The 13699-nt window shown below is 43.9% G+C and overlaps 1 protein-coding gene across 2 annotated transcripts in view; it reads left to right on the forward strand.

Annotated features, from left to right (window-relative positions):
• The window catches only part of ARHGEF3 (Rho guanine nucleotide exchange factor 3), a 310939-nt gene that overhangs the window by 38838 nt on the left and 258402 nt on the right, over positions 1-13699 (forward strand). For both annotated transcript variants that reach the window (XM_032649428.1, XM_032649429.1), the window contains exon 2: positions 1049-1141. In XM_032649428.1, coding sequence (XP_032505319.1) covers positions 1080-1141 — 62 coding nt within the window. In that variant the 5' untranslated portion in view covers positions 1049-1079. The remainder of the gene's footprint in view (positions 1-1048; positions 1142-13699) is intronic.

The raw sequence follows: 13699 nt of genomic DNA on the forward strand, positions 1-13699 counted from the left end.
ACCTCCGAGTTGTAGCTCAGACTCATCCTGGGGCAGACGTGCAGGGAGTGGAATAGTGGGCCGAATCCTCCACCATTGGAATGTTCTCCCTCTAGCTCTGTCTCTCTGTCTCTGTCCCTGTGTTTCCTAGTCTCTGTCACTCCTAAGCAGAGACTAAAATCCTTAAATGTGGGTATCGTGTACATTCAGGTGGCATTTTACCATCCCGAGTAGTTGTTTAGTGAAGTGAAGCTCACAAGTCATACTTGTGGGTCCCAGTGTTCCTAATTCCATACCAGGTGCTCTGCTTTCAAGGCGCTTCACACAGGAAGAGATTACATGCTTATTAACACCTCTTCATCCATCGAACACTGATTGAGTACCTACTTGAAATTGCATGTGGTTTTACCAAAATTGTGACCCCAAATAATTTGGACTCACCTGTCTCCACAGACACAGACTGTCCCAAGCTCCAAATAACCAAACCCACCCTCAGAAGGGCCCCAGTGATAATATTTAACTGTAGTGCCAACTCAGTGAGACTTAACCAGCCATAAAAACAAGACCCAATAAAACTTAAAGTTTTATTAAACTTAAAGTGACTTAAAGAACAAAGACATTTCTCTCTAAGGTAGTAGTTCCCAGGAGAGAGGGCACCTGTGCTCCATGCAGTCAGTCACAGGCCCAAGTGCCTTCTATCTTGTTCCTTTGTTATTTCCAAGTGCATTGTCATCATCTGCATGGTCAGAGCTGAGTTCCAGCCAGTGGGAACCAAGGGGAAGGATGGACAAGGCATGCCCATGTCTTGAGACCTACGTGGAGAAGTGGAACATATCACATCCTTTCACATTCCATTGGGAACTCAGATACCTGGCTGCACCTAGCTGCAAGGATGCCTGGGAAATGTAGTCCTTGATGAAACTCAAGTAACCTATGGACAAAGGGGAGAATGGATTTTGATGGACACTAGGCAACCTTTGACATATTCCTTTTGTATGTATTTAATGCATCTCTTTGTGTTAACATAAATGTACCCAGGTTATAAATGTTGGTTATTTTCCTTTTTCAGAAAGAAGACCTGGATCTGCCACACAGTGTCTATGGACAGTTCCAGAGTAATGAATCAGTGTGTCTTCAGAGAAATGGAAGAAAACAAGGAAAGGTAAAAGTATCTTTAAAAATTAAAATTAAAAAAAATTCTTACATGCAACAATTAAATGTAATGCAGGACTTCTTATAAGTCAGTGGAGGCCAACAAGAATTTGGAGATAGCAAAATTTCATGTGTCCCGTTTTCATACCTTGAGTTTCTGACACCAGAGGAAGGATACCTTTCCTGTATGAGGGAATTTTTCTAAGATTTAGAAGGAAGAGTTGGTATATAGAACTGATGTGGTATAGCATTAAATATCTGATTCTGTCATTCCAAGAAACTATGGGCTTATGCTCAGATGTGTTGTGTCTGCATTTGTGGGTGGCCAGTCCCCCAAGAGGAGGTGAAGGCAGACCCTTAGCTCTCGGCAGCTACATCTTCTCTTGAAGTCATCATCTCTTCCTGTTCCTTCCACCTCCTCTTTTTTGTTCCTTAAAAATAAATGTATTAATTTAATTTAAATACCCAAGAAATGCATTGGTACGTTTTTCTAGTTAAAAATAAGAGTGAAATCCCCATTGATCCCCAAGTTTCATTCCCAGCACCCACCCCACTCCTACCTTTCCCAGAATAACCACTGTGACCTACTTTGTGAATTTCCTTCCAGAGCTTTTACTAGGAGTCTATATACATAGAAAAACAAAGTCATTTTTTCCTTCCTTTCCTTTTTCTTTCTTTCTGTTCTTTAAATACAGTCTGTCATACTGTGCTTGCTGGTCTATTCTGTAACCTTTTAATTTTATTTATTTATTTATTTTAATAATTTTTTAAAAATTCGTTTATTTTATTTATTTATTTTTGGCTGTATTGGGTCTTCATTGCTGTGCGTGGGCCCTCTCTAGTTGCGGCGAGCCCGGGCTACTCTTCGCTGTGGTGCGCAGGCTTCTCATTGCAGTGAGAGACTTCTCTTGTCGTGGAGCATGGGTTCTAGGCACGTGGGCTTCAGCAGTTGTGGCACGTGGGCTCAGCAGCTGCAGCTCACGGACTCCAGAGCATAGGCTCAGCAGCTGTGGCACACGGGCCCATTTGCTCCGCAGCATCTGGAATCTTCCCAGACCAGGGCTTGAACCCATGTCCCTGCATTTGCAGGCAGACTCGCAACCACTGCAGTACCAGGGAAGCCCCTGTAACCTTTTTAAAACATTCAATAATATGTCTTTAAATGTTTTCAAGACAGTACATGTGAGTCTAACTTGTTTTGTTGCAAAGTGAGTATCGTATCCATGGCATGAGAATCTCACTGTTTATCGAGCTGTTTTCCTGTTGGTGGTGGGGGGTGGGTGGGTTCTGTTTTTCGCCCTTACAGCAGTGGAGTGCTTTGATGCACTTTCTGGCTTACGCCTCCAAGCACATGAGCAGATAGTTCTCTTAGGTAGATGGTTATCGAGGAGTGAAGTTGTTGGGCCATCCTTTGCTTGCATTTAAGATCTTGATAAATGCTGCCAAATCGTTCTCTAAAGAGCACCAGTTATCGGCAGGATACCAGATTTCCTGTTTGCCCGCCTCCTGCCACACCTCAGCTCTTCATGCTTTTTAATTTTTGCCAGTCTGTTGGGTTAACAGCGGTATCTCTCCATGGTTGTAATTTCCTCCCCCTTCTCTTTACTCTGAGGAAGTTCGTCTTCTCAGGTCTCTCTGTTTCCCAATGGCCCTGGCGAGCCTCTGTCCTTACAGGGACCCAGTGATTATCCTGAGGCCCAGGGCACCTGGACAGGCTGGGTCCTTCCCAAGAGTGGGCACCTGTTTGTTTCTTTTCTGAAAAGTATCCAAGTCTGCTCTTCCAGTAGCGTTCATCCCAGGATCACCTGCTTCTCTCTGGATCCTGGAGTGGGTTGGGAGAGCCTTGGGTTGGATTTCCTGACTCAGATGATTTCATCCACTACCACCACCATCCTTGGCAACAATCTGAGTATGTACTGTGTGTCAGGCTCTGTGTGGATCACTTGGCTTACTCATCTCATTTAATTCTCACCGTGGTGAGGAAGGGAGATGTGTTGTTACCCCCATTATGTCCATTAGGTGACGTGAGGACAGAAATTCCCTCAAAACCAACCCAAGCAACAAAAGACCAACAAATACTCTGTCTTGCCGCGGAGCCCCAGCTCCTACCCGTTGCTCTCACTTTGAGTGACAGACAGACCCATGCTTGCCGAGTGGCGAGTTCTCCTGTGGTCATAGCTTATGGACCACATGCAGCCATTAGGCCCATGTTCGCAGTGGCCTTGACCACACTCACGTGGCCTTCCCAGAGGAGAGTGTAGGAGTGGAGAGTGTGGTTTGGGTTTTGTTTGCTTCCAGCATATGAACACAGGCTCTTTCATTTCACCAGCCCCTCTATTCTGGTGTACAGTTGGGGGTGGCAGTCTCACCCGTATTCGTCCAGAATACTTCTCTGGAAAGGGGTTTTTGTCATAGGGAGTAAATCTACTTTATTAGGATAAATATGCCCACTGAGCTATGGTCGAAGAGGAAGTTCTTCACTCACCCCCATAGACCTGATCAGTCACCCTCCCTAAAACGTTTAATTTGAGACACCGTTCTAAAAGCAGGCAGAGTGCAGTTTCAGAGGTCTTCCTGAGCCCCGGCCCCTGCCCCCCATTAGGTTTCAGAGACGTAAATGTGTAGAGCCAGCAGAGGTCCTAGGCTCACTGTCTGGTTTCTTGCTTCCCCATCAGGACAGTGGGAAGCAGTGAGGCCTAGAGGGAGGAAATGATTGTCCAGGTTCACACAGAGCCAAGCTGCGGTCTCAGGCCTCTGGGGGTTGGCTCTGGCTCTTTTCACAACATCACAGCTACTTCTCGCATGATCATTAGGACGCTGACCAGTACTTGTTCCAAAAATTGAGCTTATTACGCAGATAATGCCTTGAAGGAAACCAGCCCATTGATCAATCAGTTGATTATTCATTCATTGGGAGTTTATGAAATACTGTTGTGGGCACAAGAGACAGCAAGTTGAGTAAGATATGAATTCTCAGGGAATTCCGGGTCTTGGCTGGGGGGTGGATGGGCTTTTGCGCACGCAGTAAGCAGTGGTTAAGTAGAAAACTTTAATTCTTCCTTGGTCGATGGGGATAATAATAGTACCTCCTGCAGTGGGTTGTTGGAGCATGTCCTGAGTTAATCATAGTAAAGCACCTGGTATTGAGTAAGCACCCAATTAATTTCATTTTTGTTTGTTTATTTTTAATCCCACATAGAGTGAGGAACCTAGGAAGATTTCTCTATCAGAAGATTGATAGGGCCAGACTTGTGTTTTAGAAATGATAATCTGGGACTTCCGTGGTGGTCCAGTGGTTAAGACTTCATGCTTCCAGTGTAGGTGGCATGGGTTCAGTCCCTGCTCGGGAAACTGAAATCCCACATGCTGCATGGCCAAAAAAAAAAGAGAAATGATAATCCATTGACATGATTTCTTATCCTATATGTAATTATCTTTTTAGTGTCTACCTTTCTTACTGGACTGTGAACTCTGTGGGGCCAGGTCTTGCCTGTTTTGCTCACTGTCGTTTACCCATTGCCTGGCACACAGTAGGTGCTCACTGATATTTCTGGACTGATAAGTGTAGTAGTGTTCAAGTAGTGATAAAGGGTGGACCCTGGATCCTTGAGGTGAGGTACTGTGACAAAGCCTGCCAGTGAGAAGGACCAGGACCTAAGCTTGCCTGGAGCCAACCCCAGGTTCCCGAGGAGAGGGGCTCCCTGGGGGCGCTGCCCACAGACCTCACTCCCTTCTGCGGGAACGCGGTTTTGCTCCTGAGCTTTACGGACACTTTGTCTTTTAACCAAGTGACTTAGTTGTGGGAAGACCTAGTCCCACAGCACTCATTAACTGAGCAACCTTTACTTGCCGCTTGTACTTCTGGGTGCTAACTCACAAGAATACAGGATTTTTAGAAGAGTAAGCCCCTGGGGAGTGCAGTTTTCTGCTGGCATTTGTGATGTTGGGTGGATAATATCACTCCTCAGTTTCTTCAGCTGTGCAGCGATGGTTTTAGGCAAGTGGAATTTCTGATGTTTAAAGAGGAGAATTTTGAGGGGAGAAGCTCTTGCCCTTCTTGTAAATCCTTCCTATAAATGGACTTGTGATAGTTTCTTGAAATGGTAGATGGTTAGGACTCAGCCCATGCTGGAGAAATTGATCGATTGTTTCATTCATTCATTCATTCATTCATTCATCTGTGGGTCAGTCAGTCAGTGAACATCCTATCCTGTTCAAATAAGGGGTTACTCTTTCCTTGCAGGGCCTTTCACTCTCAGATTGTACCAATGAGTGTCTCTTTTATGAAAATAAAGCTCTTCTCTGGCTAGCTCATTTATTCCAGGGTGTTTTGAGAACCTCTTTTGTGCTGGCTCCACTAGACTTTACTGACTTGAAAGGCAGGGCCTTGTCTGGTGCAGCGACACCCCATGTCCGGCCCAGGGCCCTGTACACAGTAGGCTCTCAACCCATGAGCAGCTTTAGTGGCCTGAACTGGCTAGAAAACAGAATGATTTTTAGATGGCAGCATGAAGGGCTGTATCCAAAATTGAGATTTGCCCTGCGCTGTGTTCTGTTTTCGTGCTCCAGGGATAGACTGCCTCTAGAGCCCGCACCTTAGACTGGTTAGTTTCACTGCTTGTTGTTAGTTGCTCTCTTGATCCACTTATCAGCTTCCATCGTGTCCTTCAGGCGGGAGCTGTTTGGGTCACTGATTTTTTATGAGCTCTTTGTTCACTGCCCCAAGGGCTGTGTGGGCCTGCTCTGCTTCCTCCACCTCCAGAAGTTCAGCCGCTGACCTTGAGAAGCTGGAAACCCAACAAAAGGGAGAGTAGCCTCTCCTGACCTGAGGCTCTAGCCTTTACTCTCAGACTCACCAGTCCTGTGACCTTGAGCAAGGCACTTCACCTCTCCAACGTGTCTTCTTGGAGATTCCATCAGCATTTCCCACAGTCTGCTCCTCAGAACATGGTTTCCTCCCAACATTAATAGGCACTGCAGGGAAAAAAATGGGGCCTGTTGCCAAACTTGTTTAGGCACTACTGGCTTAAGCTCAGTCAAATGTAGCCTTTCTCACAGGACCCAGCAGAGCCTGTAAAAGGTCAGTGTGCATGGAGGGGTCTCTCAAGAGAGGGAAGAGTGTGCAGCCCCCCAGTCCTCACATCTGCTGTTGCAGAGATCACACTGGGGACATGCCAAACTGGGAGATCTTGAAGGTTCCTACCAATGCTGCAGTGATGTGCCTGGGACAGAGAGGCATAGTAACCAAAGACACAGGTGTTGGATTTTTAAATGGTTCAGCGTTTTTTGATAGGAACTTTAAAATACTATTGTAAGCGAAAGATGGAAGAGGTCTTCCAATCCCTGTCACAAGCCTGCTGGTGAGTGAGTTGAGAACAAGTGGGAGGGTCAGGTATCTTCATAAAGATTTTTATTCAGGCAGAAACTCTCTCGTGCAAAGAACACTGGGCTGCAAACTGAAAAACCGCTGTGCAGATTCTGCTCTCGCCTCTTCCTGGCTGTGTGACCCTTGGTGTGTCTCTTTTCTTTTCTCTCATATGTCTCATTGGCTAAAAAGAATGGTTGGTTGATTGATGACTTTCCTTTTAATCCTAAAATTTTAGGTATATTGTTTAAAACAACTGTAAGCCCCCTGAGGGCAGATGTGGTCTGTGTCTCTTCACCCGACTCCTCAGGGCGGTGCCTGGGATAGAGTCGTCACTCACTAAACATTTGTTGCATAAATATGAAAACGAAATAGACTCCGTATTACATTCATTGGCGTAACCCCGGAGACAGCTTATTATTAAATGATTGTTAAGGTAATTGAGTGAGTGCACATGATCTTCTTTGAGACACACACGAAGACCCAATGAGGGAGGTGATGTTATTTTACAGATGAGGGACTGACATTTTGGGAGGCAAAGGGCTGGGCTGTGGTCCTGTAGCAGGAATGGAAGAGCCAAGACCCAGACCCAGCCTCCTAAGCCTCAAGTTCTGCTTTGTTGTGGTTTTTTTCCCCACTAAACCAAGTCTTTATCTGTCCTTGGACTGGTCAGAGGCATGAATTAGGACAGTGTCCTGGAAGATCTGCTGTGAAGCCACTGAAAAAGCTCTTCAGTTCTCCAGGGAGCCTGGCTAATCCTCTACATGGCAAATTATAATAATATCTGCCAATTCTGGGCACCTCCTAAGGGGCTTTTTATATACGTTGGCTCCAAATATCACAGCAACTGGGCAGAATACACATTGTTTGCCTCCATTTTGCAGATGAAGAAACAGTTTTAAGGACGTGCCCCAGTGTCACAGGTACTTGTTGGGACATCTGTGTCTTTGATGCTCTCAAGGGAGAAGGCCCCTGGCCTTCTAGCCATCTCCCCTACTTCTCATCTCATTGGGATCCTCATCTTACCTTGTCCCTGCAGGTGGGCACTCCAAGCCCCTCTACAGGATGGGAAGGAGCTGCTGTGGCTGCCCCAGGGGTGGGACGGGGCCTCAGCCAACGGAATCTGTTGAGGTGCAGAGGGTGGGCGTTCTAGTCTCATTGGGAGCCCGTCATTGTGTTCCTAATTCCAGACAGTCTCCTCATAGTGGGGCCCTAGTGACAGTAGGAACTGCCAGGAGGGTGTTAGGGGAAGTGGTGAAGATCCTGGCCCAGTTGTTGGAAGTTTTCCTAGTCTCAGTTTGCCATCTATGAAGGTGAATAACAGTGGTACTTAGGTCATAAAGTTGGTGCGAAGGTTCAGTGTGCTACGAAGTCCCTCGCTTGTGGTCACCGGGCACCTGGCTAACACCCAGCATGTGGCCTTAGTCTGTTATCAGCCTGTAAATCGTTTTCCCACCAACCGCAGAACCAAGTAGGAGCTGTCAGAACACATGCCCTTTGCTTTTCTGTGGCAATCCTTATAGTGATGACTTTGGGAAATTCGTTCAGCAGTTACTTGAGTACCTACCTATCGTGTGCTCAGCACTCTGTCAGGTATGCTGGGGGATGCAGTCAGACCTGGACCTTTCTTCCAATCTAGAAGGGGAGATGAATGTAATAGGAGACAAGACGTGTTAAGGAAGGGCCTAGCAGGGTCTGGCACGCAGTGTGCACCTGGGAAATGTTTAAAAACACTCAGGAGACTGCCCCGGTGGTCCAGTGTTTGAGACTCTGCACTCCCAATGCAGGGGGCACAGGTTCAATCTCTGGTCGGGGAGCTAAGATCATGCATGCCGCATGGCGCAGCCAAAAAAAAAAAACCCCACTCATAGTGGAGGACATTCAAATGGGCACTGGACTTGAGGTGGTACCAGGAAACACAGTGCATGCGTCTGGCAGGGGAAGCTCACCCAGCCCCCGCCCTGCGGAGGGATGGTGGCACGTGAAAGGTGGCACCTGTCTTGATGCTGAGCCCTTGCTGGGTGGAGACCATGTGCGTCAATCTCCGTCCTGGGATTCTGATAGAAAATTCCTGCCAGGCAAGAGCGTGGCACATTCCCTGGAGGAAACTCTACCTTTTCAACTCTGAGGGCCAAGAATCAGGCCTGGAGAGCTATGTGAGGCTGGGGGTGTGGGCATGCGAACCCACGAAGGTTGAAGTGCTCACTGGGGCCACAGAGGTAAAGAATTATCAAGATGCATTTATGGAGCGCTGGTTTTGTGTGGGTGTTCTGCTGGGGTGTGGGTGGAGAGAGTCTTGAGACTTTGTTCTTTAGGTGGGAGAAGAGCATGGGAACTTAGGTTAAGGCTTTCCCTGTGATCATTGCTTGGACTTGGGCTGCATGTGGCTTTTGTCCCACCCCTGTGCAGTGTTGTGTGTGCTGTGTGCAGCTCAAGAAGGAACCACTGTCTCCTCTAAGGGTGGGGGTTGATTGAGGGCCTGCTGTATACCAGGCACTGTACTGGGCTCAGGGTTAGATCTGTGACTGGTCATTTTGCCGGTAAGGAAACTGCCCAGGGAGGTGATGCACGTGGAGTTTACACAGTGAGTTAGTTGCAGAGGTGGAAGTAGAACCTGGATGTCCTGTAGCCGTGAATGATGGCAATTAATTGGGCAGAGTCAACACCCAGCTACCTTTTGGCAGGTTGTCCTCACAGTTAGGACTGAGGATTTTTCTTTATCTGTAAATTTGAACAAGTGAGAAAATTTTTCACTATTTGTCTGATTTCCCTCCTTGCTTTACTTACTGTCCCCTTATCCCCAGTTCACTGTAGTCCTTCCTCATTCCTTTGGCACCTACCATACTGTTAAGATTTTTCCAAGACAACTCATTTTCTCACCTTCCCCCCACCCCATTTTGCTACTGTTTTAGTTTTGGTGGTTTGTGGGGTTTTGCCAAGTTTTAGTTTTCCACATTGTTGTAATCGTAGTAGCTTTATGATAGTCCTTCACACTTGTTGTGTCAGTCATTTTTTCGTTACGTGGTCTTCATATGCATTCTTTTTAAAGGGCTGTATAATATCTCATTTATTTAAAAAATATTTATTGAGTGGCAGCTGTGTGCCTGGCTGTGTAGTACAAATGAATGGGCAGGAACTTGACGCGGCCCCTGTCTGCCTGGAGGTTCTAATTAGTAGGAAAGTCAGCCGTTAACCTCACAATCACTTGGACAGACTGTTCCATTATGTTACAGTGATGGAGTTGTGGGTAAGTTTTAATAACCTGCTCTCCACTTCCCAAAGCAAATAAAGGGGAATTTCACCTCTCCAGTGACATCTGGGAACGCTTCCCTGGGGGAAGGATGAGCATTCCAGGCAGAGGGCACACTTTTCCTGTTGTGGAAAGTGAAAAAAGAAAAAAAAAAGTATTATAAAACTACTGGTCATGCAAAAGGGATATTGTGCTTATGGATAGTAGGCATATTTTAGGTTCTGAAACAAAGTTCAAATCACTTGTTAAAGACCTAATAACTCCTTTCTTTGTGTTCTTTATCTTATTATTATAATGTTATCAAAGGAACTAAGTTTTACCTTGTATTTTTCTTTTTTAAAAAATATTTTATATTTACTGACCATTTTCAGCATTTATTTCTTTTCTTTGGCCGCAAGGCATGGCATGTGGGATCTTAGTTCCCCAACCAGGGATCGAACTCGTGCCCCCTGCTCTGGAAGCGCGGAGTCCTAACCACTGGACAGCCAGGGAATTCCCCTATCTTGTATTAATATTTTTCTACCCAAATGTATATTTGGAAAATTTGTAACTCTACAGAAAAGTTAACAGATTTTTTTCCTTCACCTAGATTTTATTTGAACACTTTGCCTCACTACTCTGTGTGTGTCTCTGTGTATGTGTGTGTGTGTATACATATATATACTTTCTTTTCCTGAACCATTTGGAAACCCATTGCAGACATCCTGACACTTTACCTCTAAATACCTTGGCCTGTAACTCCTAAAAATAGGTACAGTCACGTTCATATTCACCTGTTACCCACTTCTGCAAACAAACAATAATTTTGTAATGTCTTTTTTTAGTAGTGTCAGTTATTCTCTTTATTACACATATATGTAAGTTTTTTCCAGTGGTAGGGCTTAGTACATGATTCTAAAATAAGCAAGTGAAAATTTTCCCAGTGGCGCGGGGGCAAGTCACACAATAGCTTTAAAAATTCTATCATGAGGTTACATTAACATTATTATTGCAAACAAGAAAATAAATCCTGTTTGAAATACTAACTTGAAAACTAAGGAAGCATATAAATTCCAGTAAGCGAAATCTATTCATGGTTGTTTACAAATAGCAACAGATCCAAAGGCCAAAAATACTTCACAAATGCATCTAATGAAGTTAGCAGAAACTCAAGACAGATTACCTGTTTCCCATCTTTTGTTCATGTGGTTTTTGTCCTCTATGCAAATGCGAGTATAGGATGTCCTTATCCTTTCAGTGGAAAGGGTAGTGCTGTCCATCACGAGGTACAAATAACCCTACCTAGGCAACCTTTCACCTCCAGGCGAGCCTGAACACCTTGGCACTCCCTTGGCACCATGTCTTAAAGAGACATTGGCTCTTAGCAGCTAGACTTGAGAAAGTTTTTTAACTTGGTATACTTTCTTCAAGGAGGTTCGTATTCAGAAGCCTTGTACACAGAACCATTTTAGGATTGAGGGAAGAGGTGGGAGAAGATTTAGGGAACACAAGTCAGATGTCAGTATTACCATTCTCTTGTCCTTCCAAGGCATCTCTTTTTTCCTTTATCTGTGTTCAGTATTAATTTTACTTCCTTGATTCCTCTAGTCCCCATTTATTTAGTATAGACCTATAATATCTTTTAATATCCAGTCCATATTCAACTTTCCTTAGTTGTTCCAAACCACTTTTTGTTTTTTGGCTGCGTTGGGTCTTTGTTGCTGCACACAGGCTTTGTCTAGTTGCGGTGAGCAGGGGCTACTCTTCATTGCGGTGCGCGGGCTTCTCATTTTGGTGGCTTCTCTTGTTGCGGAACACGGGCTCTAGGCACGTGAGCTTCAGTAGTTGCAGCACATGGGCTCAATAGTTGCGGCAGGCAGGCCCTAGAGCGCAGGCTCAGTAGTTGTGGCGCACAGGCTTAGTTGCTCCATGGCATGTGGGATCTTCTCGGACCAGGGATCAAACCCGTGTCCCCTGCATTGGCAGGTGGATTCTTAACCACTGCGCCCCCAGGGAAGTCCTCCAAAACACCTTTTACAGCTCTTTCCATTTCTCCCTCCTTCCTGCCCCACATCCAGGGAGCGTTCCTGGCTGAAGCGTTGCATTTGGCTCGTATGTCCCTTTAGTCCCCTTCGATCCAAAACAGGGCCTTCTCTTGTATTTATCCTCCACAACATTGGCACTTTTAAAAGTAAGATCCATGTTCTGGATTTGTCTGAGTGTCTCCTTGTGGTGCCGTCTACTGTATTCTTTCATCCCTTCCCTTCCATGAATGTCAAGTGAAGCACAGTGGCTGGAGTAGGTCCAGGAACAACATGTGCAGTGACAGGGTCTCATTGGTGACATTGTTACTCCCCAAGGTCAGGATGACCCATGGCTGGTGGTGCTGGGTTGACACTTGGTTAAGACCACAGCTTGCATTGTGTTTTGGTTTAGATCTGATAGAGATAATAATAATTATATTGACCATAATTCTAACAATTACCTTTCTAATAAAAAAACTCTCTCACTCTAAACATAGGATAAGAATCTAAAAAATAATGAATGTATAACTGAATCACTTTGCTGTATACCTGAAACTAACACAACATTGTAAATCAACTATACTCCAATAAAAGTAAAATATTAAAAAAAGCAGTTGCAGATTATTCCATTATACTATTTTATAACTTATTTTACTTTAAAAAAATCTATTGTTAGTGTTTAATTGCTTATATTTTTATATTATAAACAACACTGACAAATATTGTTACATAAACTAATTTGCACATTAAAAAATAAACACAGGACAGGTTTTTTTGCTTTTTAATTACAAAAACAGTCATATATAAGTACAGCTCCTTTTGTTTATTTGTTTAAAACTTTCAAATAAGATTGAATCTGCTTGATATGGACCTTATAGGTATGGTAACTAAGGGAGAGATTTCAGAGAAAGGCTCTGCACTTTAAAAAAAATATCTCTCCCTCTTTTTTTTTTTATTTGAAGTATTGTTGATTTACAATATTGTGTTAGTTTCAGGTGTACAGCAAAGTGATTCAGATATGTAGTTTTCAGGTTATTTTCTCTTTTTTTTTTTCACACACACACTGTATTTTATATTTAGAAGAGATAAATAGACTGACAGCAAGCATTGTAAATGGATGACCACAACAAAAGCAGCAATGATTGCAGTTACCAAACATGAAACACACTCATACGATGTCATAATATTGACATTCAGTCCAGTAATCCTCCACTGTAGCAGCTCCTTTACTTTGCAGTGAAAATTGATTTGTATATTTTTTGCCTCTGAGTCCTTATGGGATTTTTTTTTTTATTCAAACAGAAAGTCACAAAAATTATAATCATCCTCATCAGTTCACTCAGTCCCATGTAATTAATTTCTTTTTTATCTTGATCTTTTGTTAGCACTTTTATAAATTCATCAGTTTTCCATTAGAGTTATGAAAAAGGTTATTTTCCATTATAGGTTTTTACAAGATATTGAATATAGTTCCCTGTGTTATACAGTAAATCTTTGTTACTTATGTATTTAATGTATAGTTGTTTGTATCTGTTAATCCCATACCTCTAATTTGTCCCTCCTCACCCCCTCCCTTTCCCTTTTGTTAACCATAAGTTTGTTTTCTAGGTCTGTGAGTCTGTTTCTCTTTGGTATATAGATTCATTTGTATTATTTATTATTTTATTTTATTATTATCTTTTTTTCTTGGCCACGCCACACGGCTTGTGGGATCTTAGTTCCCTGACCAGGGATCAAACCCCGGGCCCTCAGCAGTGAAAGTGTGGAGTCCTAACCACTGGACTGCCAGGGAATTCCCCATTTGTATTATTTTTTTAGATTCCATATATAAGTGATATCATATGATATTTGTCTTTCTCTGTCTGACTCACTTCACTTAATATGATAATCTCTAGGTCCATCCATGTTGCTGCAAATGGCAATATTTTATTCTTTCTTATGGCTGAGTAA

Source organism: Phocoena sinus, chromosome 11 (genome assembly GCF_008692025.1).
Source record: "Phocoena sinus isolate mPhoSin1 chromosome 11, mPhoSin1.pri, whole genome shotgun sequence".
Lineage (NCBI taxonomy): Eukaryota > Metazoa > Chordata > Mammalia > Artiodactyla > Phocoenidae > Phocoena > Phocoena sinus.